At 43.9% G+C, this 25,597-nt stretch overlaps 3 protein-coding genes across 3 annotated transcripts in view; 1 reads left to right on the forward strand and 2 right to left on the reverse strand.

Moving 5' to 3' along the window:
• The window catches only part of LOC308160688 (glycine receptor subunit beta-like), a gene marked incomplete at both ends in the record, with an annotated part of 32,625 nt that extends 25,571 nt beyond the window's left edge, over positions 1–7,054 (reverse strand). The window contains 3 exons of the mRNA XM_080534631.1: positions 1–17; positions 853–974; positions 6,980–7,054. The exon at positions 1–17 is cut by the window's left edge and continues 90 nt beyond it. Of these exons, the coding sequence (XP_080390757.1) occupies positions 1–17; positions 853–974; positions 6,980–7,054 (214 nt within the window). The remainder of the gene's footprint in view (positions 18–852; positions 975–6,979) is intronic.
• Positions 7,055–10,620: 3,566 nt separating this feature from the next.
• LOC308160689 (polyadenylate-binding protein 1A-like) lies at positions 10,621–11,502 on the forward strand (the record flags this gene model as incomplete). The annotated part of the gene is made up of 1 exon (XM_080534632.1): positions 10,621–11,502. One exon carries the CDS (start codon positions 10,621–10,623, stop codon positions 11,500–11,502), a length of 882 nt encoding a protein of 293 aa, XP_080390758.1.
• Positions 11,503–20,979: 9,477 nt separating this feature from the next.
• Positions 20,980–24,463, reverse strand: LOC308160690 (F-box only protein 39-like; the record flags this gene model as incomplete). The annotated part of the gene is made up of 4 exons (XM_080534633.1): positions 20,980–21,108; positions 22,119–22,295; positions 23,067–23,442; positions 23,682–24,463. 4 exons carry the CDS (start codon positions 24,461–24,463, stop codon positions 20,980–20,982), a joined length of 1,464 nt encoding a protein of 487 aa, XP_080390759.1.
• Between the last annotated feature and the right edge of the window lie 1,134 nt (positions 24,464–25,597).

A 25,597-nucleotide genomic window follows, 5' to 3' on the forward strand; every position in this document is an offset into this window, starting at 1 on the left:
CTTCTGGAGACAGCTGCCTACGGGACCAAACATTACGTTGTGTTAACCTTGACCAAGAAAATCAACCCATGATGAAGGATAACATCACAGTAAGCCTCAATAAATACTATGATCAGACATTATGATAAGATTCGAGATTAAGATGATATCCTTAAGATGATATTTGTCCAAAACAAACGCTAACCAATGCAACATTTGTTTTTCTACGTGTTTATTACAGAAATAAACAGGAAAATGACATGGCATTTTAAAAAGTATATGTACAAACATTCTACAAGACCATGAGGAATTACATTATAGTAGCATAATAATGTTATAATATTATAACTTATAATAATAATAATAATAATATTATAATAGCATTGAAACATCCTAAAAGAAGAAACGGTTCTATCTAGAACTAAAACGGGTTCTTCAGCTGTCCTATGTACAGTGGGGGAAATAAGTATTTCATCCCCTGCTGATTTTGGGAGTTTACCCCCTTACAAAGAATTGAACAGTCTATCATTTTAATGGTAGGTTCATTTTAATCTTGCGATTTTGTGATCTATGTTCAATTCTTTGTAAGGGGGTAAACTCACAAAATCAGCAGGGGGTGAAATACTTATTTCCCCCACTGTCGGTGAACACGGTGAAAAAAAAAGACCCGTTCTGGAACCTTTTCTAATCATAATGACAATTCTAATAATCACATTAAGAGTGTGTGTGCTGTAGGGGATATGGTTAGGGGGGAGGCTGGTGGAGGGATAGAAAATCGGAGGACGGGCTCATTGTAATGGTACGGGATGGAATGAGGAAGAGTATCACACACTGGGGGGGTCATGTGGGGGGGGTCATGTGGAATCTGCTTACGAAGGACAGATGACTTGCTTCCCTTTCTTCCCCTTGCCTTTCGGACCGGCCTCAGCCCGCTCCGACCACTGCTGCAGCAGCAGCAGCACCAGCAGCCACGCGGCCCGCCTCATCCTCTCTGACTGGAGGGGACACACACAAACACAACACGTCCGCGTGAGGGAGAGGCCTCGTCCAGGGGAGGCTGGAGGTGGAGGTAGAGATCGGAGGAGGAGGAGGAGGCGGGACTCATTGCGATGCACGGTATGAAACACAGACCATTTCACAGAACCACTCCATCCAATGCATTCCAATGAGCCCGTCCTCCGATTCCTACCTCCACCAGCCTCCCCTGGTGGGATCCAGAGGAGCCTGGTTGTGAACGTTGCTTCACCACAGGAACTTGGTGGTGTTAAAACACTAACACACTCAATTACCCATTGCACTACTGCTGTTTGCGAATACTACCCTGCACATACCATATTTTTTCTTGCACATTGCACATACCTCCTTTGTACATAACATACTGCACATAGCTACCTTAACTGTGCATAGCTCATAACTGTATACCTCTAACTACTGTACTTGCCATACAGTACCTATCTCTGTCATGTTTTTTTATCACTATTTGCACTTCTGGGTAGATGCTAAACTGCATTTCGTTGTCTACGTACTTGTACTCTGCAATTTGATTTGATTTGATTTGATTTGATTTGATTTTATTAATTCATGCTTGCAGTGGAGCCAAGGCCCCACTGAAAAACTGCAGAACTTACATAGATATGACACACAATATTAGCAGCACAATTACACAACAATTTTAAAGTTTAAAAATATTTCAAGGCGGCAAAGCAAGGGCAGGTAGCAGTCATGGTAGCCATGCTGTATTATGTGTGAGTCTAGATATTGTCATTGTACAGTCCATTGCAATGACAATAAAGTTGAATCTAATCTGATCTAATCTAACATGTACGTAGGAGTGAGCGACTTCGTCCAGGGGAGGCTAGTGGTGGATGTAGAAATCGGAGGAGGGACTCATTGCAATGCACGGTATAAAACTCAGATCATTTCACAGACCACTCCATCCAATGCATTACAATGAGCCGGTCCTCCGATTCCTACCTCCACCAGCCTCCCCTGGTACATTACTGTGAAGTCAGTTCTGAACGTGGTTTCACCACAGGAACTTGGTGGTGTTAAAACGAATGACCATTTTAGTTTTTCTCCAGGGTTAGATTAGATTAGATTAGATTAGATTCAACTTTATTGTCATTGCAGAGTACAGGTACAACACAACGAAATGCAGCTTAGCATCGAAGCAGAAGTGCAAATAGTGAGATAAAACATGATAGTGATAGGTGATATCAGTACAGTATGGCAAGTATGGTAGTTACAGGTTTATACCTCTAATTCAGGGTTCCCCCTTGAATTCATACAATCTTCTCCATCACATACAATACAGTTTGACACATAATGTTTCTTACACGCACAGTCACCGCAAGGTAGTTCGATCCATATGATTCGACCTGCAGTAAAAATGCTACAGGCTCCAGAAGCATTGTATGTACTGTATACACACAGTTAAACAGTAATCAGATACATGTAGATACATATACAGGATCAACACCAGAGGGGTATTGATGGCCTCTGCTTGGCTGACTGCTCCGTTTAATGTCTCTCTACGCTCCAGTCCCAAACCAAACATTATAACAGTGTGCACTGGCATAAATTAGAGCAGCGCAGCAGGCTCATATCTTTGTACTTGGGCCGTTAATCAGCTGAGGGGGGTGTCACTATAAACCTAGGGAGCGAGGCTGTCCCATCGGTGGGAGGGTGAGCGAGAGAGAGAGAGAGAGAGAGAGAGAGAGAGAGAGAGAGAGAGAGAGAGAGAGAGAGAGAGAGAGAGAGAGAGAGAGAGAGAGAACAGGGGGACTGCGGCTATGCAGAGAACCGCAATCATTCCGATGGCGTATTAACAGCCAATACAACAAACTGTACCGTTACGCAGTCTAGAACAAAAACTCTCATCAACTCTCGTCTCCCAGTCAAACCTAGGTATCTCTGCAACCCACGGCCGGATCACAGACAGAGGATGACAGATGATGGATTGACTGCGGCTAAAACCTGTCAACTCCAGAGCATAGTGTTTGCCTTGTTTGCCCTTACCTTCAAGCGCGCTGGATGAAAAGGTTCTTATCGGATCCGATGCATTGGCGTTAGAGCGCAGTCATCCCGGCTCCGTCTCCTCGCGTGTCCTGTCACTAAGTTCGCCTCGGCGCCCGCCCGCCTATCCTGCATGCGTGCACGACGAGGATGGATCTGACGTGTGTGTAGCAGGGAAGTGAGAGAGTGTGTGTCACAGTGTGTGAGTGTGTGTGTGCACCTGCTCTTCTCCTACATGCGCAGTAGCGCGCGCGCGTTTGGGGGGAAAATCACCGTCAGCATCGCGTCGCTGCGCGAACGCAGTAATGAGTCGGTGAAATACGCGCAGAAAAAGCAACACACACACACACACACACACACACACACACACACACGCGCGCACACGCACACACGCACGCGCGCGCACGCACGCACGTGTATAACAAATGATTTGTTTTAACCCGCCGGCTATGTTGCGGGTCATTTTTTAGTATATCACTGAAATCATTGAACTTTAATCTCTCAGCATGAACCTGTATCTAATCCCCTATGTAGGGATAATGAACTTACACTAATACAATGAATGACACACCTTGGTTATATCTCTCTCTCCCTCATATCTCCACACACACACATACACACACGCACACGCACACGCACGCGCACGCGCACACACACACACACACACACACACACACACACACACACACACACAGTGAAAGGAGGACTAGGTCATTTAGGACAGTCCGGGAGTGATTCCGAGGGAGACCAAGAACAGTGGTTGGATAACAATGGCAACAGCCGCCATGTTCAATATTCTATTGTTGCATCCTCCTTTTGTGTCCTTGACTCCTTTCCTACATTAGCGCTGAGAACCGGTGACATTCCAAAAACATGACTCCCCTCACATTGCCTTCTACTTCTACACCTATCCTGACTCATCAGATCAACGCTCAAGTAATTCACGAAATGACTGTATTTCGTTGTCTGGTACTTGTACTCTGCAATGACAATAAAGTTGAATCTGATCTAAAGGGGAGGAGACAGGGGAGGAGGCCACTATTGAGATGCTCCCCAACAGCATCCAGAGTCCACAGAAGCAGAACAGAAGACGTTCGGTCGAGAGCTGCCTCCTCTGTCCCTAGGGAGCAACCTGCTGCTCTTATTATTGTGCAAAACACCAGAAATAATATTGCATATATACCTATATTAGGGTTGGATATACTGGGAATCAAACTCAGCATTATTCGTAGATTTACTGGTAGTCAAATTCAACGTAGGCCTGGTAATAATAGTGAACATTAATAGTGAACATCTTACGTCTTATTTCCTGGTAATAGTGAAGATAGTTATATGGTAATAATAGTGAATAGCTTTGGACATACTGATAATAAAACTAAATATAGCTCTGAGTATACTGGTATATCTCTGTCTGGATATATGCAATACTAGCAATACAATATACCTCTGGATATACAGTATTGGTTACATTGTGTATATGTAGCCAATGTTGTATTAGCTGTATTAGACTAAGACTGATACAACATTAATTAGAATGAATATCGCTCCAGATATATGCTTACACTTCTGCCAATAAGACTGTATACTTAGGTAAGTGTTTATTGTTGACATTTGCTGTTTTATAAAGTGTCTTTACACAATTATTTTGTCTAATTTATTACAAGAGATGAGTTGAGGTGAATGAAAAGCCCTCCACTCCTGCACTGCCCTCTAGTGGTTCAACACTGTATCTACTTTGTACTCTAACCACAGCATTGTATTCATAGCTGTGGATATACAACAATATATATATATATATATATATATATATATATATGTATATATATATATATATATATATATATATATATAGTTAACAATATATACAACAATACGACTTAACACTGGAAAAACAACAAAAATACTAAACTTTGGATAAGCAGCAATATGACTAAACTACAGATAAACAACCACTACTAGACAAAGGAGACTCTGGATATATACAACACTGTTACAGTTTTTCCTCAACTGCTTTCACACGTTTTCTGAAAGCATGGCTTATTTTTCTCAAAACTCTCAAAATCCCCAAACTCAAAAGCTCCACAAATCTCTTGCAAAAGCAAAACACTGCATTCAAAATAATGTTATGTTTTCTCAAAATGTAATTTTGTCTTCAAATGACACACACACACACACACACACACACACACACACACACACACACACACACACACACACACATACACGCACCATCAAATGAATCGACACTTCTAAGAACCAACTGAACACTGATGTGCACAATGGAAAACACTATGACCAGAGGAAAACACTACTATGATGTTACACTACATACGGTACGTGCAGTAGCTTGTTGTAAACTGTTATGTTTTCATACTCAAATATAAAACACACAAATACAAGAATAGAATGTTTTATTATTCTGACATCCATCATACATACATCTCAGCAAACACAGTTGGATTTGTAAAATGTTCTTCATACAGAACAAACAATAGACAAATTAAACAAGTCTTCTGCATATACTGTAAAGAAAAAGACAATCAGGCTCCATCCTGCCTTTCATCCCTGTCTGGTCACATGACCTCATCAACATCACAGGCAATGTTCTCCTTGTCCAAGCAGCGGGCAAAGTATCACCTGGTATGACGAATCCAGCAGCTATGCGTCCTCCATTGCCTGTAGAAAGGGGGGCATCCCATGCACTCATGGGACCTGCGTTCATATACCTTCCAACGCCAAGCTGAAAGAAACTCCTCAATAGGGGCTGAGAAATAATAATAATAATAATAATAATAATAATAATAATAACTTTATTTGTATAGAGCATTTCCTGCAGCTCAAAGTGCTTTAATCATTATAGAATCTTACATTAATTATTTAGTAATTTAAAGGCAATATTAAAAGGATGTTTTTTTATAATCTTAATTTAATTATTTAGTCATTTAAAGGCAATATTAAAAAGATGGGTTTTTAGTCTTGACTTGAACATATTTGCTGAGGTTGCGTCCCTAATGTAAACTGGCAGTGCATTCCACAATTTGGGTGCATAAAATGAGAATGCAGCCTCACCAAATCTCTTCTTTTGTACATGTGGTACACAGAGAAAACCAGCGTCAGAAGACCTGAGAGCTCTATTGGAAATGGAGAATATGGTGGCAGATGAAGGATGAACGGAAAAACGTGGGTGGTCGGTCAACCAGTTGGGGACCAGAGCAGCCCGGTGGAAACGTATGTTGTCCCAGATGACAACGTACCTAGGCTGCTCTGGGCCATCCATCTGCTCAGCTGGGGTGAGGATATTGTGTTGTGTGTCCAGGAAAGTGATGAGATGGGCACTATTTTAGGGGCCGACGGTTGAATGGTGACGGAAGATTTATAGCGGGTCACATGGTGATGTTCCCATGGTGATGTTCCCCCCTCGCTGGCCAGGAACCTCAACAATGTCACGCTGGCCGATGACGTTCCTTCCCCGTTGCCCGCCTTTTTGTGAGGTTGAAACCCACTTCATCAACGTGGTCAGAAGTGTTTCTCTGTTTGACACAATTGACACAATGAATCTGCTCGTGGATGACCACTATGGATTAGAGTCAACCCCACAATTTCAGGTTCCTCCATCACACGTGATTTGCTGCCCTCTAGTGGTTAGGACCAGACCCACACTCGAGGAGGAGGTCAAATACACCACTCCTTTTCAATCTGCATGGAGGATTCATCTTGATGGTAAACCATGTCAGATTGAGCTTCTTAAGGCACTTAGCTATGTTACAGTAGCTAAGTCAACGAAGAGTAATATGAAGAGTAATATTCCAAATCCAAAACCCTGGGTAGAGGGGCTCGATGAATGTGGTGTGGAAAGTGTGCAAGGTGGGTCACTGTGTAGAAGGACAGTGCCAGCCGGCCAGTCCAGATAATACTGCCAACTTACCCCACTTTGCCTCCCAGAAACAACATCCAGTCAGACTCTCATCTACACAGCACCTGGCACCTTGGCACCTTGGCAGTCCAAAAATCTCTCTGGGTGATCAGGACACAGCTGTGCCTCGCTCATCACCCATGTCATCTTTCTGTTTCCCCCAGACAGACAGAGCTCTCTGTCAACAGTGTTTGGGTTCAGACAGACAGAGCTCTCTGTGAACGGTGTTTGGGTACACAGATAGAGCTCTCTGTGAACAGTGTTTGGGTCCAGACAGAGCTCTCTGTGAACAGTGTTTGGGTCCAGACAGACAGAGCTCTCTGTGAACAGTGTTTGGGTCCAGACAGAGCTCTCTGTGAACAGTGTTTGGGTCCAGACAGACAGAGCTCTCTGTGAACAGTGTTTGGGTCCAGACAGAGCTCTCTGTGAACAGTGTTTGGGTCCAGACAGACAGAGCTCTCTGTGAACAGTGTTTGGGTCCAGACAGAGCCCTCTGTGAACAGTGTTTGGGTGAAGACAGAGCTCTCTGTGAACAGTGTTTGGGTCCAGACAGACAGAGCTCTCTGTGAACAGTGTTTGGGTCCAGACAGACAGAGCTCTCTGTGAACAGTGTTTGGGTCCAGACAGACAGAGCTCTCTGTGAACAGTGTTTGGGTCCAGACAGAGCCCTCTGTGAACAGTGTTTGGGTGAAGACAGAGCTCTCTGTGAACAGTATTTGGGTCCAGACAGAGCCCTCTGTCAACAGTGTTTGGGTACACAGATAGAGCTCTCTGTGAACAGTGTTTGGGTCCAGACAGACAGAGCTCTCTGTCAACAGTGTTTGGGTCCAGACAGAGCTCTCTGTGAACAGTGTTTGGGTCCAGACAGAGCCCTCTGTGAACAGTGTTTGGGTCCAGACAGAGCTCTATGTGAACAGTGTTTGGGTCCAGACAGAGCTTTCTGTCAACAGTGTTTGGGTTCAGACAGACAGAGCTCTCTGTGAACAGTGTTTGGGTCCAGACAGAGCTCTCTGTGAACAGTGTTTGGGTCCAGACAGACAGAGCTCTCTGTGAACAGTGTTTGGGTCCAGACAGAGCTCTCTGTGAACAGTGTTTGGGTCCAGACAGAGCTCTCTGTGAACAGTGTTTGGGTCCAGACAGAGCTCTCTGTCAACAGTGTTTGGGTCCAGACAGACAGAGCTCTCTGTGAACGGTGTTTGGGTACACAGACAGAGCTGTGTTTGGCTGCAGTATGAGGTCATAGCCATGCACTGGGGAAACAAAGACAAATTCAATCAACGAAGATACATAATAGGTCAAATGCATAATATAAGAAAAAGTAAGTGGTTGCATAACGAAACCAGAGTGAATGATGGCAACTATATTACATACTGCAATACTTCTTTTGCATAGTTTAAGCCTAGTCCTGGACTAGATCACACTTCCAATAGCGAATCTCCATCGAAGATGCCTTTTAGTCTAGGATTAGGCTTAATCTAGATCCGGGAACCAGCTCATCGTGTTCACAATATTGAATTTCTTTTCGCAGCAATCAAGACTGTGTTCTTCTCCAGCCTTAGAGCTGAAAAGCTCACGAAAAGGAAGGAAATGAAATCGAGTTAAAAAAACATTTTATCTTATGGTTCTTAGTGCATGATTGGACTCCCTCAAACGAGCAGAGACCAGCTCCATTCCCAGGTCTCCTGGGTGGCAGTGGCTCAGATCCAGCTCTTTAATGTGAGGGGGCGGAAGCTAATGATTCACATCCTTTCTGTGACTCCACAAAATGACAACCTGTGGGAATAGGATTCGATTTTGTTTTACATATTCTCAAAAAGGGTTCTCTCCGCAGGCTAAACCAAAGATAGAAGGAAATAACTAGTTGTTTTGACATGTACAGTGTTGCATTGAGGTACTATTGAGATGGTCCCACAAAAAGATCACAACATTCTTCTATAACCCGAATGTACTGACGTTAATGTCTCCAGTTTGCAGTGTGGACTCCCCCAATCCAGCAGACAGCAGCTTCACTCCCGAATCCCGCAGGTCACTCAGGTCCAGTTCTCTCAGATGTGAGGAGTTTGAGCTCAAATCTGAGGCTCTTCACAACATCTCTCTGTGAGGTTACATTGACCTAGCCGGGACAAATTAATATAACAATTAGTTCTAACAAGTTATAAATTGTATTTGTGTGAATCAATTGTTAAATCAATTGTTAAATCATTGGATATCGATCAAATGACTTTCAGTTGAATAACTCACAGAGCTGTTCTACAGACTTTGACCACTGGTAGCAGCGTAAGCCCCTCCTGTGGAGTATTTATTCAGGTCAAACACGTCTAAGTCCTCGTTTGAAGTCAGCAACACGAAAGACCTCCTGAACTCAAGTAGCTTTGGATCTCCTCCACTAGAGACTGGTCATTCAGCGGAACAGATTGATGCACCTCTCTGGAGAAGGAGTTGTCAGTAAGTAAGTCTTGAGGCCAAACTATATAACACTGTCACATCAACGTAACGTCTCTATACCCGGTGACCCATAACTCATGTTGAGCTACAGTATGGAACATGCTAGGTGACACGCACAAGCAGCATGTCAGCGAAGCGAAGCTCACTTTGAAGCAGTTTAGTTTTACACTTCAAGTCTATTTTCACCGGCAGGGAGAGTGTTACAGAGGCATAAATGCAAAAAAATTGCCCATGATATCAAATTATACATTAAAAACTGCTCTTAATCATCCTAAAACTAAGTAGAAACATGAACGTTTAATCACCCTGCACACATACCAGAGAGAGAGAGAGAGAGATGAAAAGTACAGTAATTCTGGAGAATGCAGCCCTGCTGTCTGAGAGTACACTTCTCCATCAGAAATGAATCCTAGTGTGCCTAGCTGCTCAATGGCCTCCTTGTATGTCGGCGATCGCCACCAGGATGTCACTGAGACGATGTTGTATGAGACATTCGGCCCCTGTGGTCCAATTCTCTCCATTAGAATATGCAGATTTATGATCACTCGCCGATCCATTGCATATGCTTATGTTAACTTTTAACAGCAACTTTCAACAGATGCTGAATGTGCCCTAGACACAATTAACTTTAATATTGTTAATGGATGACCTATGTGCATCATGTGGTCTCAGGAGTTACATGGAAACCAAGGAGTCAATCTGTATGCCGCCATTGGTGTGTGAATGTGTGTGTGAATGTGTGAATGAGTGAATGAGAGGCCGTTGTAAAGCGCTTTGGAGCAGCTTTGGAGCAGCAAAAAAGGCGCTATATAAGTGCAGTCCATTTACCATTTACCATGTGAACAACTGGCATGACAAGCGTCTACAATTTTTTTTCCTCTGAATATCTAGTCACTCCATACTGTATGTGGTTCACGGTGCACCAAATAAATCTCCTAGCTAAGTCTCCTGAACCCCTACATGGATGAAAAACCCAAACACTGTACAACATCATTTACATTGCTGGCTACAGCCCTGACATAACAATGACTAGTTAGAATGGTTCTATACATTCTCATATAGAAAACTAAATGGAACATCAAGGATTTCTATGGATACGTGTCACAGATGACAATGTGATGATGTAACAAACCAGGACCACACAATGATATTCATTTCATTTACCTGCAATTCCTCTGCATAGAGCACACATTTGAATTATCAAGAATATCCAAAGCTAAAATATTAGTATTAAGTATTGATATCAGTTTTCTTAGCTAAATATTAATATGGCCTCCTATGTTGGAGATCTCCACCAGGATACCACTGAGACAATGTTGCATGAGAAATTCAGCTCTGCTGGTGCAATTATCTCCATCAGAGTGTGCAGGGACGAGATCACCCAACGATCTCTTGGGTATGCCTATGTCAACTTTCAACAGCACGCTGACGCAGAGCTTGCCCTGGACACCATGAACTATGATATCCTCAAAGGAAGACCTATGCGCATCATGTGGTTTCAGTGTGACCCTTCACAGAGGAAGAGTGGGGTAGGCAATGTGTTCATCATGAACTTGGAGGAATCTATTGACAGCCAGGCCCTCTACGACACATTTTCTACATTTGGAAAGGTCCTCTCCTGTAAGATGGTGTGTGATGAGAATGGTCAATCTAAAGGCCATGGCTATGTGCAATTTGAGTGCCAGGAGGCTGCTGAGAGAGCCATTAAGAGGCTGAATGGCATGCTGTTCAATGACAAATTAGTGTTTATTGGACACTTCAAATCTAGCAAAGAACGAGAGGTTGAACATGGAGCCAGGGCCAGAGAGTTCACCAATGTGTACATCCAAAACTTTGGAGAGGATATGGATGACCAAAAACTGAAGGAAAAGTTTGAAACATATGGACCAACCCTGAGTGTCCGGGTCATGACTGATGACAACGGTCAATCCAGAGGTTTCGGCTTCGTCAGCTTCGAAAAGCATGGGGATGCCCAGAAGGCCGTTGACGACATGAATGGTAAGAAGATCAATGGGAGAAAAGTCTATGTGGGCCGTGCCCAGAAGAGAGGAGAGCGCCAGACTGTGCGGAAGCGCCGGTTTGAACACATGAAGCATGAGCGTAGAGATACCAGGTTTATGGCCTCCAGTTCTCTGAAACTAACAAGCTGATATGTATTACTTATACATAGCCTAGTTATTGTTGATGTACTTGAAGTATGAAAAACACATCAGTAAACACGGTTTCTCTCTACCAGGGTGTCAATCTCTACGTGAAGAACCTGGATGATGGCTTGGATAATGAGCGTCTGCACAAAGCCTTCTCCTCCTTTGGAACGGTCACCAGTGCAAAGGTGATGATGGAAGGTCAACGCAGCAAGGGCTTCGGCTTTGTGTGCTTCTCCTCCCCTGAGGACGCCACCAAGGCCGTGACTGAGATGAACGGCCGCGTTGTGGCCACCAAGCCTCTGTATGTGGCCCTGGCCCAGCGCAGGGAGGATCGCCAAGCACAGCACCAGGCATTCATCACAAACCAGTACAATGTCTGCGCCATGTCCAACCTAGTCATCAACCCCTACCATCTTTCCCCACCATCTGGATACGTCATGGCTCCTGTTCCACAGGCCCAGACCTGTGCTGCCTACTACCTCACCAACCAGCTGGCTCAGCTGAGACCCACTCCTCCTGGCTGGGCCACCCAGAAGGCTTTGCAACCTCAGTACTTCCAGAACATGCCCTTCATCATGCCTCACACCTTCAATGCTATGAACCCCACACCGTCCCAGGTCCCCTGTATGATGACCTCTCAGCGAATGGGTCAGCATATTTATTGAAGCAACCCTGCACATACAGTAGATGTGTGACTTGAGACAAGACCAATGTCAGAACATTTACAATGAACATGCTTTTGAGTATGAGTGTCTTCTTACCCAAACAGCTACTCAGGCTTTGAGGCAATGTAGGCTAGCTAGAGCCAGGATGTGCGCTGTGCCTCAGAACAAGCATGCAGCTGGTGTACACTACCACAGCAGCACATGGCTCCCCAGCCACAGGTCCCCATACAGCAGCAGCCTGCTTTGCTGACTGCCTCCATGCTGGCTGCCACTCGTCCTGAGGAGCGGAAACAGCTGCTGGGTGAGTCTACTTGTTAGATCTTTAGATCCCCCATTAGCTATACCGTGTACTAACTGTTACTGATAGTTTGATTCTCCATCCCTCCAGGTGGATGATTATTATGATTATTATGATTATTATATTTTTATATATATCATATTCAAACTATGTTCATGGTCTGTAGAAAGCAAATACTGTTTTCAAACTCAACTGACTGAGGAGCATGCAGATTATGGTATTCCAACATCTACCCGATCTGGAGAATGCGTATGTGACAGCAGCTGGTGAAAGGGGGAGCAAGTCGGCAACGACCAAATGTTCAGACTTTTATTCTGAAAAATTTAAATAAATGTCAACGTTGTTGGAAATCAATGACACGCTCGCTAGTCAAGCCAGAATATTGCAATGCAATGCTTTTACTAACAATGTAAAGTCGTTTTATATTGAACTAGGTGGTAGTGGGGGTTCCCACCGAATTCATTGCATTGCAATATTTTGGCTTCACTCAGTATTTTTTTTGAATAAAAGTCTGAACATTTGGATTGGTTGCCGACTTGTTGTTCCCCATTTCACCAGCTACCGTCACATATTGTATTAAAAGTATGCACGCCTTAAATATGTTTTGTTGTGTTGAGTTTATAGTTTTGTTTTGTCTGGTAATTTGACAGTATGTGTTAAAAAGAAAATATTATATTCACGTGCGTGTGTGTGCAATGGTAGGATGCCCAGGCACAATATCTAACTCGGCGTCTACCAACCACTGCCTTGACCCAGCGTGCCTCCCATGAATGTGGTTAGATTGTCAATGTGGGTTATTGTGAATTTGAATGAATGTGAACAACCTCATTTATGTGACAGCAGAAACAGAACACTACAGTCAAGAGAGTTTACCCGCAGGTCCCAGAGCTTCTTCTTGGTTTGGCCATTGGTGTAAGTGAAGCTGTTGTTGTTTGGGTGGTACTCAGCCATGACTTCATTGACGTCAACGGTCCCCTTGTCAGACCTCCAACTCCAACACCCTATTGGTGTCTCCCTCACTATCCAGCAGGCTGTAAAACTTATCCAGGAAAGCGTTCCTTTCTGTGACATCATCACTTATTATCAGACTCTCTATGTAGTCCTGCAAATGGGTCAGGTTGCTCCTCTTAAAGGTGAACCCTATCACGTGTCCTACATCTGTCAGGTTCTGCTTTCCCAGAACATCGGCAACGGTGGACCAGCCTTCACTGACCACCCACACCCTCTCCTCTGACCCCAGTCTCAACCCTGATCCCAGGTTTGACCCCTGGTCCCACAGCTCCTGGAACAGGAGCGTCATGTGGGGGCCCTTAGCAAACGACACCACCACCTTCACCTTGGTGTTGTGCTGGCCACCCGTTTGACTGCAGGGCCAAGCCCAGGGCTGGTCAGGGTGGCTGGCAGGATCTCCGTAAAGGCCACACAGAGGCCAGCTTCTCTGGCCTGCGACACAAAGTTGTCCATGGCCGAACGTCCATATTCACTGTCAGTGGTGACCATGGCCACCCAGATCCAGTCTCTCTCAAGCAGGAGCTTGACCATGGCTCGCGTCTGGTACAGGTCGTTAGGAACTGTCCTCAGGAACGTAGGGAAGCGAATCTTGTCGCTCAGCATGACAGCAGTAGATATGTAGCTGACCTGCAATAAAAACCTGCTTGTCAATCTGTTCAATTTATTACATGCATGCAAGGTATGTTGGTCAGTCATCAACACTTTCATGACACTAGAACTATACGGTTCTATCTTACTTTTTTTGTTGGTAACATACACACATACTGGTTTGGTGTTACAAGGTTCTATCAGCAAACATTTCACCACCCTGATTGAATGCAGAGGGACTATCAAAATCCACCTTTTAGCCACATCCTGTAAGGCAGCCAATTAGCTGCTGCTAGTGGGCAGAAATAATGGTGCGCGAACCAGAAATGATTAAAAACCATAAAGTGAATGACATTCTCTTCATTGTTTACTGATGATAGTAGAAGTGATGGCTATGTGTGGATTTGTTACAGCAACGGTAGTGATGATAGTCTGTACCTAGTCTGTTTCTGTTCCCTTCACAAATGGCTTATGAATGGTATCGATCATTTCACTGATTACCTGTGGAATCAGCCCCAGGTCCAGTTGCCTGGCAACGCCGATGGAAACTTCAGAAAACGCTGCCCCAATGACAGCCACTGTACAGTAGTTGGGCTAGAGTTGTTTGCCCCGCCCACACAGCCCGTTGGCTTCTGGGTGAAGTCTGCACAGGCCCTGATTGCAGTGCTCACGTCAGAACAGGTGTCGTGGATGCGGTAGCCCAGGCTGATCCCCAGCTGGTCCAGGAGAGGAGATCTGTTGGCCGCCTCTAGAGCCTGGATCATAGCCAGGGCCAGGGTGAAACCACCTGTGAAGAACCTGTGACAGCAGACAAACAAAGCATGAACCTGTCAGAGCAGAGCCAAGTCACAAATCATCTCTCTCTTTCCCTCTATCTTACACACACTCACACATGAGCACAATGAATCACACATACTGTAGGCTATGCACATACAGTTAGGTGGATATATATTTGGACACACACAGAATTGTTGTTATTTTAGCTGTTTACCAAAACATCTTACAAGTTACAGTTATATAATGAATATGGGCTTTTAAGGTAAGGGTATTCACATTCAAATTGAATTACAGGAATTACAGCTCTTTAATATGTAGCTCCCTCTTTTTCAAGGGACCAAAAGTAATTGGACAATTGACTCAAAAGCTGTTTCATGGGCCAGTGTGGGCTATTCCTTTATTAATCAGGTAAAAGGTCTGAGTTGATTCCAAGTGTGGCATTTGCATTTGGAAGCTGTTGCTTTATACGCACAACATGCAGTCAACGTAGCTCTCAATGGAAGTGAAACAGGCCATCCTTAGGCTGCAAAAACAAACAAAAAATCCATCAGAGAGATAGCGGGAACATTAGTAGTGGCCAAATTAACTGTTTGGTACATTCTGGGAAAAAAAGAACGCACTGTTGAGCTCGGCACCACAACGTGGATGATCACAGGATCCTTTACATGGTAAAGAAAACAAGAGTGGTGGATCCTTTACATGGTAAAGAAAAACCCCTTCACAACATCCAGCCAAGTGAAGAACAGACTCCAGGAGGTAGGCATATCATTATCCATGTGTACCATAAAGGAAAGACTTCACACGAACAAATACAGAGGGTTCACCACAAGGTGCAAGCCATTCATAAGCCTCAAGAATAGAAAGGCCAGATTAGACTTTGCCAAAAAACATCTAAAAAAGCCAGCCCTGTTCTGGAACAGCATTCTTTCGACAGATGAAACTAAGATCAACCTGTACCAGAATGATGGGAAGAAAAAAGTATGGAGAAGGCTTGGAACGGCTCATGATCCGACGCTTACTACATCATCTGTATAAAACTGTGGAGGCAGTGTGATAACATGGACATGCATGGCTTCCAATGGCACTGGGTCACTAGTGTTTATTGATGATGTGACAGAAGACAGAAGCAGACGGATTTATTCTGTCTGCTCAGATTCAGACAAATTCTGCAAAGTTGATTGGATGGCGTTTCACAATAAAGAGGGACTGATTTTTTAGGTAAAGAAGTGGAATATTCTGTAATGGCCGAGTCAATCACCTGATCTCAACCTGATCGAGCATGCATTTCACTTGCTCAAGACAAGACTAAAAGGCAGAAAGACCCACGAACAACCAACAACTGAAGACTGCTGCAGTAAAGGCCTGGCAAAGCATCACAAAGGAGGAAACCCAGCATTTAGTGATGTCCATGGGTTCCAGACTTCAGGCAGTCATTGCCTGCAAAGGATTCTCGACAAAGTATTAAAAATGAAAATTCTATTTATGATTATGTTAATTTGTCCAATTACTTTTGAGCTCCTGAAAATAGGGGACTGTGTATAAAAATGGTTGCAATTCCTAAACATTTCATAAAATATTTTTGTTCAACCGCTTGAATTAAAGCTAAAAGTCTGCACTTCAATTACATCTCCATTGTTTCATTTCAAATCCATTGTGGTGGCACACAGAGCCAAAATTATAGAAATTGTGTCACTGTCCAAATATTTACGGACCTAACTGTATGTACACACACACACACACACACACACACGGCAGTTAACCATATTTGAGAAAATATCACAATAGTTAGTCTCAGAGCAAGAGGATGTGGAAAAAGCGAGGGACCTCCTGTCCTGTATCTGGACACTCACCCGACACAGCGACTCTCATGGACACCTGTGTAGTTGGTGTATTTCATCCCAAGGTGGATAGGGAAGAGCCCCCCAATGATGACGTCTCCTGGAGCTGTGACTCCTGCTGGTCTGAACCCCTGCACAGAGGCCTGTCCTCCCTCCATCTCCAACATGATGACGAACAGGAACACCACATCACAAATGCGTGATGCCATTTGTGCCATTCTTCCTCTCAGATTCTCTGTTTCTCTTTCTCTATTTCCCTTGGTTCTCTCACTAACTTCTTCTTTCCATCCCTGCCTCTGTCCCTGTCTTTGACTGTCTGTCTCTCTTTCCCTCCGTTCCTTGGCCAATCCCTCTACAGACTTAGCAGGCTTGATTGACTAGTTTCAGAAACTCAGAAACCAGTTCATCCTGCTGGTCTTCATCTGTTGTTTTATTTTAGCGTTTGTGGTTTGTTTACATTCAGCAGTTGTCAGTGGCAGATATAGGATTATAGGACATTGGGCTGTGCAGATTGATAGATGAATCGAACAGATTAACCAATTAATACATTTTCATTTAGCAGAGGATATCTGAGGCAAGCTAGGAGAAGATTGAGTGTCTTTCTGTGTCTATGTGACATAGGCGTACGCAATACTATTTCATATTTTCCAAATCAGTTTTTGTTGCCAGAAGTGTAGGCTATTTACTTTTGGTATAATGATGAAAAAGACACTGAAATCAGCAAATGTCATTGATTTAAATCACATTAAAGAGTTTTTTATGTTTTGCTCCCATGTTTTGCAAAACAAATAATTATTGTGTATTTTGTGTTTTCAATTTACCTTTTTAATGTTATATATTTTTTTTCATTATTACCACAATGGGAGTGTCTGTTGTATATTTTTACATACTACTATTTATTTATTTTTACTATTTTTGCAGCATCATAACTTGATAACTCAAATCTAGAGTGTATGTATTTCTGTAGGGAGCCCATTTAGTCATTACCGTCACTCTGTTGCCGGATGTAAATCCACTTCACTTACTGTAGCCCGACAACCAAAAGAGATATTTTCAAACTCAATATATTATAAGATAGCTAAAAAAAAGCAGAGATAAAGGAAGGGTCATTCCATTATCGAACTTGCGCAGTTCATAAAGTAAATGTTTTTGTTTTTGTTTTTTAAAGTAGTCCTTTTTTTAAAAGTAGTCCTTGTGCATAGAGTTGTATAGTTTGTTAAACTTCTAGGGCTTTATTTGACGTATTATTTGACAATTAAAACGAGTCCCAGGGTCGTTCTGTTACAGTGGAATTGCCCATATTTGGTTGAGATATATTTGGTTGAACTTAAAGGCTCACTTCATGGCTTTAGCTGATACTGTAAATGACATCCTGGGCAATGGTATTGCACAATGATTTAAGTCAGAAATTACCATTCAAACTATGGCGATGGGGGGGTGGGACTGGACTGGGCAGGCTGGGGGGGTGGGACTGGACTGGACTGGCTGGGGGGGTGGGACTGGACTGGCCTGGCCTGGCTGGGGGGGTGGGACTGGACTAGACTGGCTGGGGGGCTGGGACTGGACTGGGCTGGCTGGGGGGGTGGGACTGGACTGGACTGGGCTGGCTGGGGGGGTGGGTGGCGGCCCTAGGGCGGGATGCCTGGGGCTCTGGTGGGGGCAGGGGAGGGGGGAATCCTTCCTAAAACAGGCCTGGCTGGGGGGGGGGGGGTGGCGGCCCTAGGGCGGGATGCCTGGGGCTCTGGTGGGGGCAGGGGAGGGGGGAATCCTTCCTAAAACAGGCCTGGAGACGGCACCGAATGTGCAGTGGGATGAGATTAGGAACAGGGATGTAACTACCATTGACAAGATAGTACAGGTGTGCGCTGCCTTGGTCAACAGGTCAGGGGCCGATTCCTAGAAGCCTGCTATGCAACCAATCCTTCTGAGTAATTCTGGTCGCGAGCAGACTTACAGGCTGGTTTAGGTAATGCGTGCGTCAAAAATGTCAAAAAACAGGCGGAAACTACATCCCGATCGACAGTTTCTCAAGTGTCTTTTAGGAAATAATTAGTTCCCACTTTTTACGAGATAGATAGATAGATAGTTTGACTGTGTGATAGATAGATAACTTGATATTTTGAAAGTGTGATAGATAGAAAAAAGTGTAAAAAAATAAATAAAATAAAAATAGGTACCGTATGTCTATCAACTTGCATTGGTGTCATCACAGCAGTGTGTTTGGCGCAGGGTTTTAGGCAGCCAGCTAGAGGTCCGGAGGTTCCTATATATATATGTCTAAGTGAATCATCTATCCATCAGTAATCATAAGAAAAAATAATCTATGCCAGGGTCCAGTTAGAAGAACATAATTTACTACTCAGAAAGGCTTCAAACACCATTGTAATCGTGTCAGTTCTTGTAAATTAGCCTGCACCATCATAGCCGACATACTTTTTTAGATGAGATTTTAGATTAGATTCAGACAACGAAATTCAGTAAAAAGTGTGTCAGAAGAGGGATTTGAACCACCGTCTTAAAATTATGAATGAATACTATGGCAGCGGTCGATACCACTATGCCATCGTGACGATATGATTACATGTAGCCTGCTGATGATATCACCACAGTAGTAAATATTCATTTATTAAAATATGAACATATAACAATAACTGGGGCTAGTATGACCTACGCATTTAATCGGTCAGCAATTTCTTGCCAAACCATTTCCCTCGCCTTGTTAATTGCGGCAGTATTGCACTATTTTACATCTTATTTTTCGTCTTCATAAAGATCAATAAGTAGGAGTGCTGCGTAGTATCTTGTAGTGTAGTATCTTCATTTCGACAGTTCGACTCTTCGGGGCTCTTTATGTCTGCGTGCACGCGCCCATATCGAGGATTTCTAAGCCGGTGTTCTGTGAACACTCATGACACAAGCCTGATCCTCGTTCGAGGAATCACCTGAAGCTTGAATTCCAATCACGAGTTGCCTGATCGTGGCTTTTATTTTTATCGCCAATATACTAATCAACGTTCGTGGAATACCCCCCAGGTAGCATTGTGTTCAATAAAATCAGTCAGGGGGATGTGTAGCCAGTTCATCAGTCCTGCTCTCTGTTCTGCTTGAACTCATGAACAATCTGCTTACAACTTACAGTAATGTGTATGGTGCTTAGGTCACATTTACTGTAAATCACATCATAGTCAGTCTTTTGATAACTATTTGCTCCCTCATCTTCCAAAGTCTACCTTACTGCACTGCTCTCCACCCTGCACTGACTGTGGACACCACCTCTCCTGTGAATGTAAATAAATAATTTCTGATGAATTATGTTGTCATGAACCTCATAACAGAAAATGGTAACAAATGCTATATAAAACTGTGGGGAAAAATGTCTTTCATACTATAACAATGTGACAAACATCCCCTGGGCAAGGGGCCGCCACCCAACCCCCCCAGCCAGCCCAGTCCAGTCCCACCCCCCCCAGCCAGCCCAGCCCAGTCCCACCCCCCCATTGCCATAGTTTGAATTGTAATTTCTGACTTAAATCATTGTGCAATACCATTGTGAAGCCCAGGATGTCACTTACAGTATCAGCTAAAGCCATGAAGTGGCTGGGACCCATTTTCATTTTCAAATACATGTCAAATAAAGTCCTAGAAGTGTAACAAACTATACAACTCTATGCACAAGGAGTCCACCCAAACATAATATTATTTGAGATGGTGCAGAAAAACAAACCGCGGCAAAAATTGTGGTAATGTTTCACTCCCAGACACCGGAGAAAATCCAGTATAATTTAGCGCATGGCCGGGCAAGGTCCGTTGTGGAACGCACATGTTGAAGGGGAGATAGACAGCTCCGGAGGAATATAAAAAAAGACTGAAATACAATCATAAACATCAGTTCCCTTTAAATCTTGAATTAAACTAATGTTCTCGGCTGATAACAACATCGTTAATTTTATTACGAGCCACTTGCATGAATTACAGTAGGCAGTGCGGCTCACATGCCTGTAATAACTCCGCATAACCAGTAGGTAATGTGCCTACGCAAGGTCAATACCCGACATAGAGCTACGATCGTTTCCACGGTCAAATTGATTCACGTTGAAATTGTATAACTCACTACGTTGACGTGGTTTTCTACGTACGACACGGGAAGATCAAATTTGATCCAAAGTACTTTCTATAAATGAGGCCCCTGGAGTTCATTTTGCAATATTTATAGCAACTTTAATACAATAAGTGATTTTTGAAGGAGAAAATAAAGCAATGTGGAGGAGGATTCTATGCAGCAGCAGAAGTGTCTTCTGTGCGTTCAGACCATGTAACATATTATGGCAGAGTAGTAGAGCTCTGAGGTGATGAGCTGTCTGTAACGAGAATAGATGTCCTCCAGCTGTTTGTCCTCATCCTGTGTGTCGTGGTTGTTGGTGTAGATCATCACCTGGAACACACGTACACAGTTTATAAACCACCCTGAACTGGTCACATTGTTGCATGTACACAGTTTATAAACCACCCTGAACTGGTCACATTGTTGCATGTACACAGTTTATAAACCACCCTGAACTGGTCACATTGTTGCATGTACACAGTTTATAAACCACCCTGAACTGGTCACATTGTTACACATGCGTTTTATAAACCACACTGAGGTCAGTTTCACAAGTAGTACAAAAGCATAATAAGAGAGTAACAATTGCAGGTCAATCTTCTGTGCGTAAACCAACGAAATGGGTTCAATTAACAACTCTGGTCTAGGAGAGAAGTGGCTCTGGATTGTCAAAAGAGATAAAGTATTACTTTAGGAAGCTGACTCCTGGGCTGGTTACATAAATACACATGCAGTGTATAAACCATGGCAGACGTTGCTCAATAAAACATATTCCAAACACATCAAATGTCCTCAGTTGTTTTAACCCACAGTGACATGCTGCAATGATTCAGATCACGTTTGAGTTTGCCTGTTTTTACATTAAAGGGGCAATCAGGGATTGGTACAACACATGACTTTTAGATTGATTATATATAGCTATTGATTAAGAATATAACTTATAACGTGACGTTAGAATTATAAGGTTCTATCTACATTTTTGTCAAAATTTAGTTTTTTACATAATCTGATCCATTAGGTGTTTATTAATGCCTGTGTGGTGTTATTTTTAAAATGTTGACATTTTTGAGTTAGTAATTCATAAAATACAAAAGTTCCATCTCGCAAAACATAATGGAATGTAAAAACTTTGACGGTCAAAATCTCTGAACTACCCTAAACGGAGATAGAACCTTATCATTCTAAGCTCACGAGCTTATGATGGCATTCCTGGCTGGGTGTCCAGGACGGGGCGCTAGACCACTGACCCTGGTCTCGCCAGACTCATCAAAAATAAGCCTGGATTTTCCTTAAGCGACGTTGGTGGAATACCCCCCAGGTCAAGCTGCGGTCTGACCCACCCTGATGGTTCTGAGTATGGTCTTCTTGTCCAGGCGTTTCTGCAGCAGCTGGTCCAGGAAGCTGATGTCTAGGAAGGCCCAGACCTTGAGGTAGGTGAGCCTGGAGCACATCAGAACCAGCGCCAGCAGCTCCTCGTCCACCGACTCATGGCTGTTGTTCAGGTCCAGGGTCAGCTTCTGAAGGGAGGGAAAACAACCACATCAAGGACACCACTACATTAAATAGATTTCTAGGAGCCTGAACAGGAAAGGGACATCAGGGGAGGCTAGTGGAGGTAGAAATCGGGCTCATTGTAATGCATGGAACAAAATGAGGAATGGTATCAAACACCAGTCCTCATTCCATTCCATGAATTACAATGAATGGTATACAACCCATGTTCCTCATTACAACGACCTCACATATTCAATAACACCCCTATAGCATTATCAACACTCCACTGCTGACTGCTACTGTGTATTGACAGAGCAGAGCATACCATATAGTACAAGAAACATCCTCATTCAAATCAACATTCCATGGTGGGTGTAGTGGCGGCCATCTTGTGGTCATCATTTGGAAGTTTTATCTCACATCCTTATTAACAACCAACTAAACTCAACTGACATCGGAATGTTCAGTAATTTGACGCTTGCTATTAGTCCCGCCTCTGAATTAACTTCTCTCTGTGTTCTACACCTGCAGCAATAATGGTTACCCTAGCAACTATATATAACAATGCCTTGTCGGTTTGAGGGACCATTCTAAGAATAATAATAATGCTTATAATTGATTACATTTATAAAGCGCTTTTAAAATAAATAAATAAACAACAACAACAAAAGCAAAACAAATACATAAAACCATGTCATAAAAGCAGCGATCAAAGTCGAACAAAGTCTAGCAGTATTATCAATATGAATATTCTACTCATTCTATTTCTATGGAGCCCTCCCAATCCCCCTTACCTGTAGACAGTTGCTGTACCAGGGCACCAAGCTGCTCAGAGCTGGCTTAGCACTCCAGTTCTGTTCCCTGAAGTAGCAGCTGGTGAGACTGAGTGACCTCAGAGGGATCTCTCTCAGCAGGATCCCACCCAGATGGTCCAGGTTCAGGATCCATTCCACCGAGATCTGGACCTGCATGTCTGGGCAGCGCCGGGCCAGGTGAGACCAGGAGTCGCCCCAGATCACCTGGACGTTCGGCTCGTTGAGGTGGCAGTGCAAGGTGAAGGAGCGGAGGGAGCCGCCGCCGCAGAGGCTACCGCACGACACGGCCAGGCCGGCGAGGAGCTCGTTGGACAGACAGGTGTAGTCGAGGGTGAGGGTGGAGAGGCCCCGGAACCTGGTCAAAATCAAATCAAGGTGCGTTTTAAAGACCGCGACAAGTATGTGTGTGTTTGCAGGCACATTATGCACAGTTGCACACACACAAGTAAAAAAAGAGTAGCTAATAAACAAGAGTATGTAGGAGCCACTCAAAAAAACACACACACACACACACACCTACACCCACACCCACACACACACACACACACACACACACACACACACACCCACACCCACACCCACACCCACACCCACTTGTTGATGACCTGTGTGAAGCCCGGACTAATATACACCGCCAGCGACTGTGAGAAGAAGTCCTCCAGGTTGAGGGTGGCGATCCCGGGCCTCCCACCCAGATGGACATGCTGCTGGGCAGCCGCCACCGCCTCCAGAACCTCCAGGCCCTGGGGCAGGTTGACACGTGCCCCTCGCAGGCTCAGGTGCTCCAGGTGAGAGCCCCGGCTACGCAGGTAGAAGGTCAGGCTCCGGACCAAGGCGGTCCGGACGCTCCGGCGGCAGGCCGAATGTTCCAGCTCCATGTGGGGGATGGTGAGCGAGCGCAGGCGTCCGCCCGTCTCGCGGAGAGCAGTCAGGAACATCCACATGGGGTGCCATGACACAAGGGAGTTGAGTGACTGGGAGAAACGGACCTCCAGGTGTTCCAGGTAGCGTCCGTAAACTCTGGCGTAGCAGACGGCCTTATCCAGCTGGGAGAAACTGAAGGTCCGGGCCCTCCAGAGGGACGGGGAATGCATGATGTGGTGCCAGTGGCGGCAGACCAAGGCGGCCCGTGCCCGGTCCTTGTCCCCCAGACACCTGAACACCTGGCGAAGACACAAGTCCGGGAGACGAACCCAGACACATTTTGGCTCGTCCTCTTCTTCCACCTCCTCCAATGCTTCCTCCCCTTCCCCCTCTTCTTGGGCCTCCATCACTTCTCTTTCATCCTCTCCTATCTGCTCCTCCTCCTCCTCCTCCTCTTCATACTCCCCTTCCCAGAGGCGATCCTTCTGTTCGGGCTCCTCGAGGTAATCCATTTGTGATTAAATATCGCCTAGAACTAATCTATAGTTGTCTATATCTACCTATGTGTCTCTGGGTTTAAGATGACAACAGAGAAGAGTCCATTGATGGCCAGTGTGGAACCCTTGTACGACTTTGCCAATGACTGACTCAGAAACCATAGTTCTGGAACCTTGACGTGTTTTATTGTCATTGTCATTTATGTCACCATTGTTACGAGGTTTTGTGACATCACAGTAGGCCATTTGGCCTATTTAAATTCTATAATATAGCAACAGAATAGTGCTGTATTTTTTGGTTCATATACAGGACGGAAACACAAATGAAGATGTGAAGTTGAACTTGGTCCAATATGTTTGTTTGCATTTCTTGACCCAGAAAACGTCGACGATCAACTGGGAGCCTGGGCATTTAGCGCACATTTGCTACTGTAACACGACGCGGGTGGTCTCCATGTTACAGAAGTGTGCAATAGTAGTTGTGTTATGTTCAGTATGTGTTATGTTCTCAAGTCATGAAAGAACGGAGGTCCACACGACACAGCGCTATCCAGTAGGCTACGGTCGTACATAACACGCTTTTTAAAAATGGATGTAGCCCTCTAGGAGTTCATAATAATGTTACTGTTTGGTGTATTACTTAATAATATATATTGGTATAAAAAAATGGTGCATCATTTGAAGTTCCCTGATGATGAAGTTGTCTTTATTTACAGTATATTACACAAATGGTGGTGTGTATAAGCCCCCCCAAAATATTGTTTATTGAAAACCCTTGTCATTTATGTTTTCTTTTTTTTTGAAATTTTCTTTTTATTGTCAATGGTCATTGGTTACAACAATCGTCATTACATTCAACATATCACAATCAACTCAGTTCCTATGACCAAAGTCTTTTTTTCTTTTTTTCTATTAAGTAAAGTAAAGACAAGACAAAACGAAAACAAAAACAAACAAAGAAAAAAGAAAAACAATAGCGAGTGAACTTTGGGAGCTTTTCTCTTACATATGATAGATTAGAATAGAAAATGATTCAAGAAAATAAACACAATTACATCACCCTCTCATGTTCTTTTAACAATTCAACAGAAATCTGACCTTACAGGTTTAACATATCCAGTCCATTTCGTCCAGATCCGATAGAATTTT

The sequence above is a fragment of the Nansenia antarctica genome, assembly GCF_963989245.1.
Source record: "Nansenia antarctica genome assembly, chromosome: 6".
In the NCBI taxonomy this organism is placed as follows: domain Eukaryota; kingdom Metazoa; phylum Chordata; class Actinopteri; order Argentiniformes; family Microstomatidae; genus Nansenia; species Nansenia antarctica.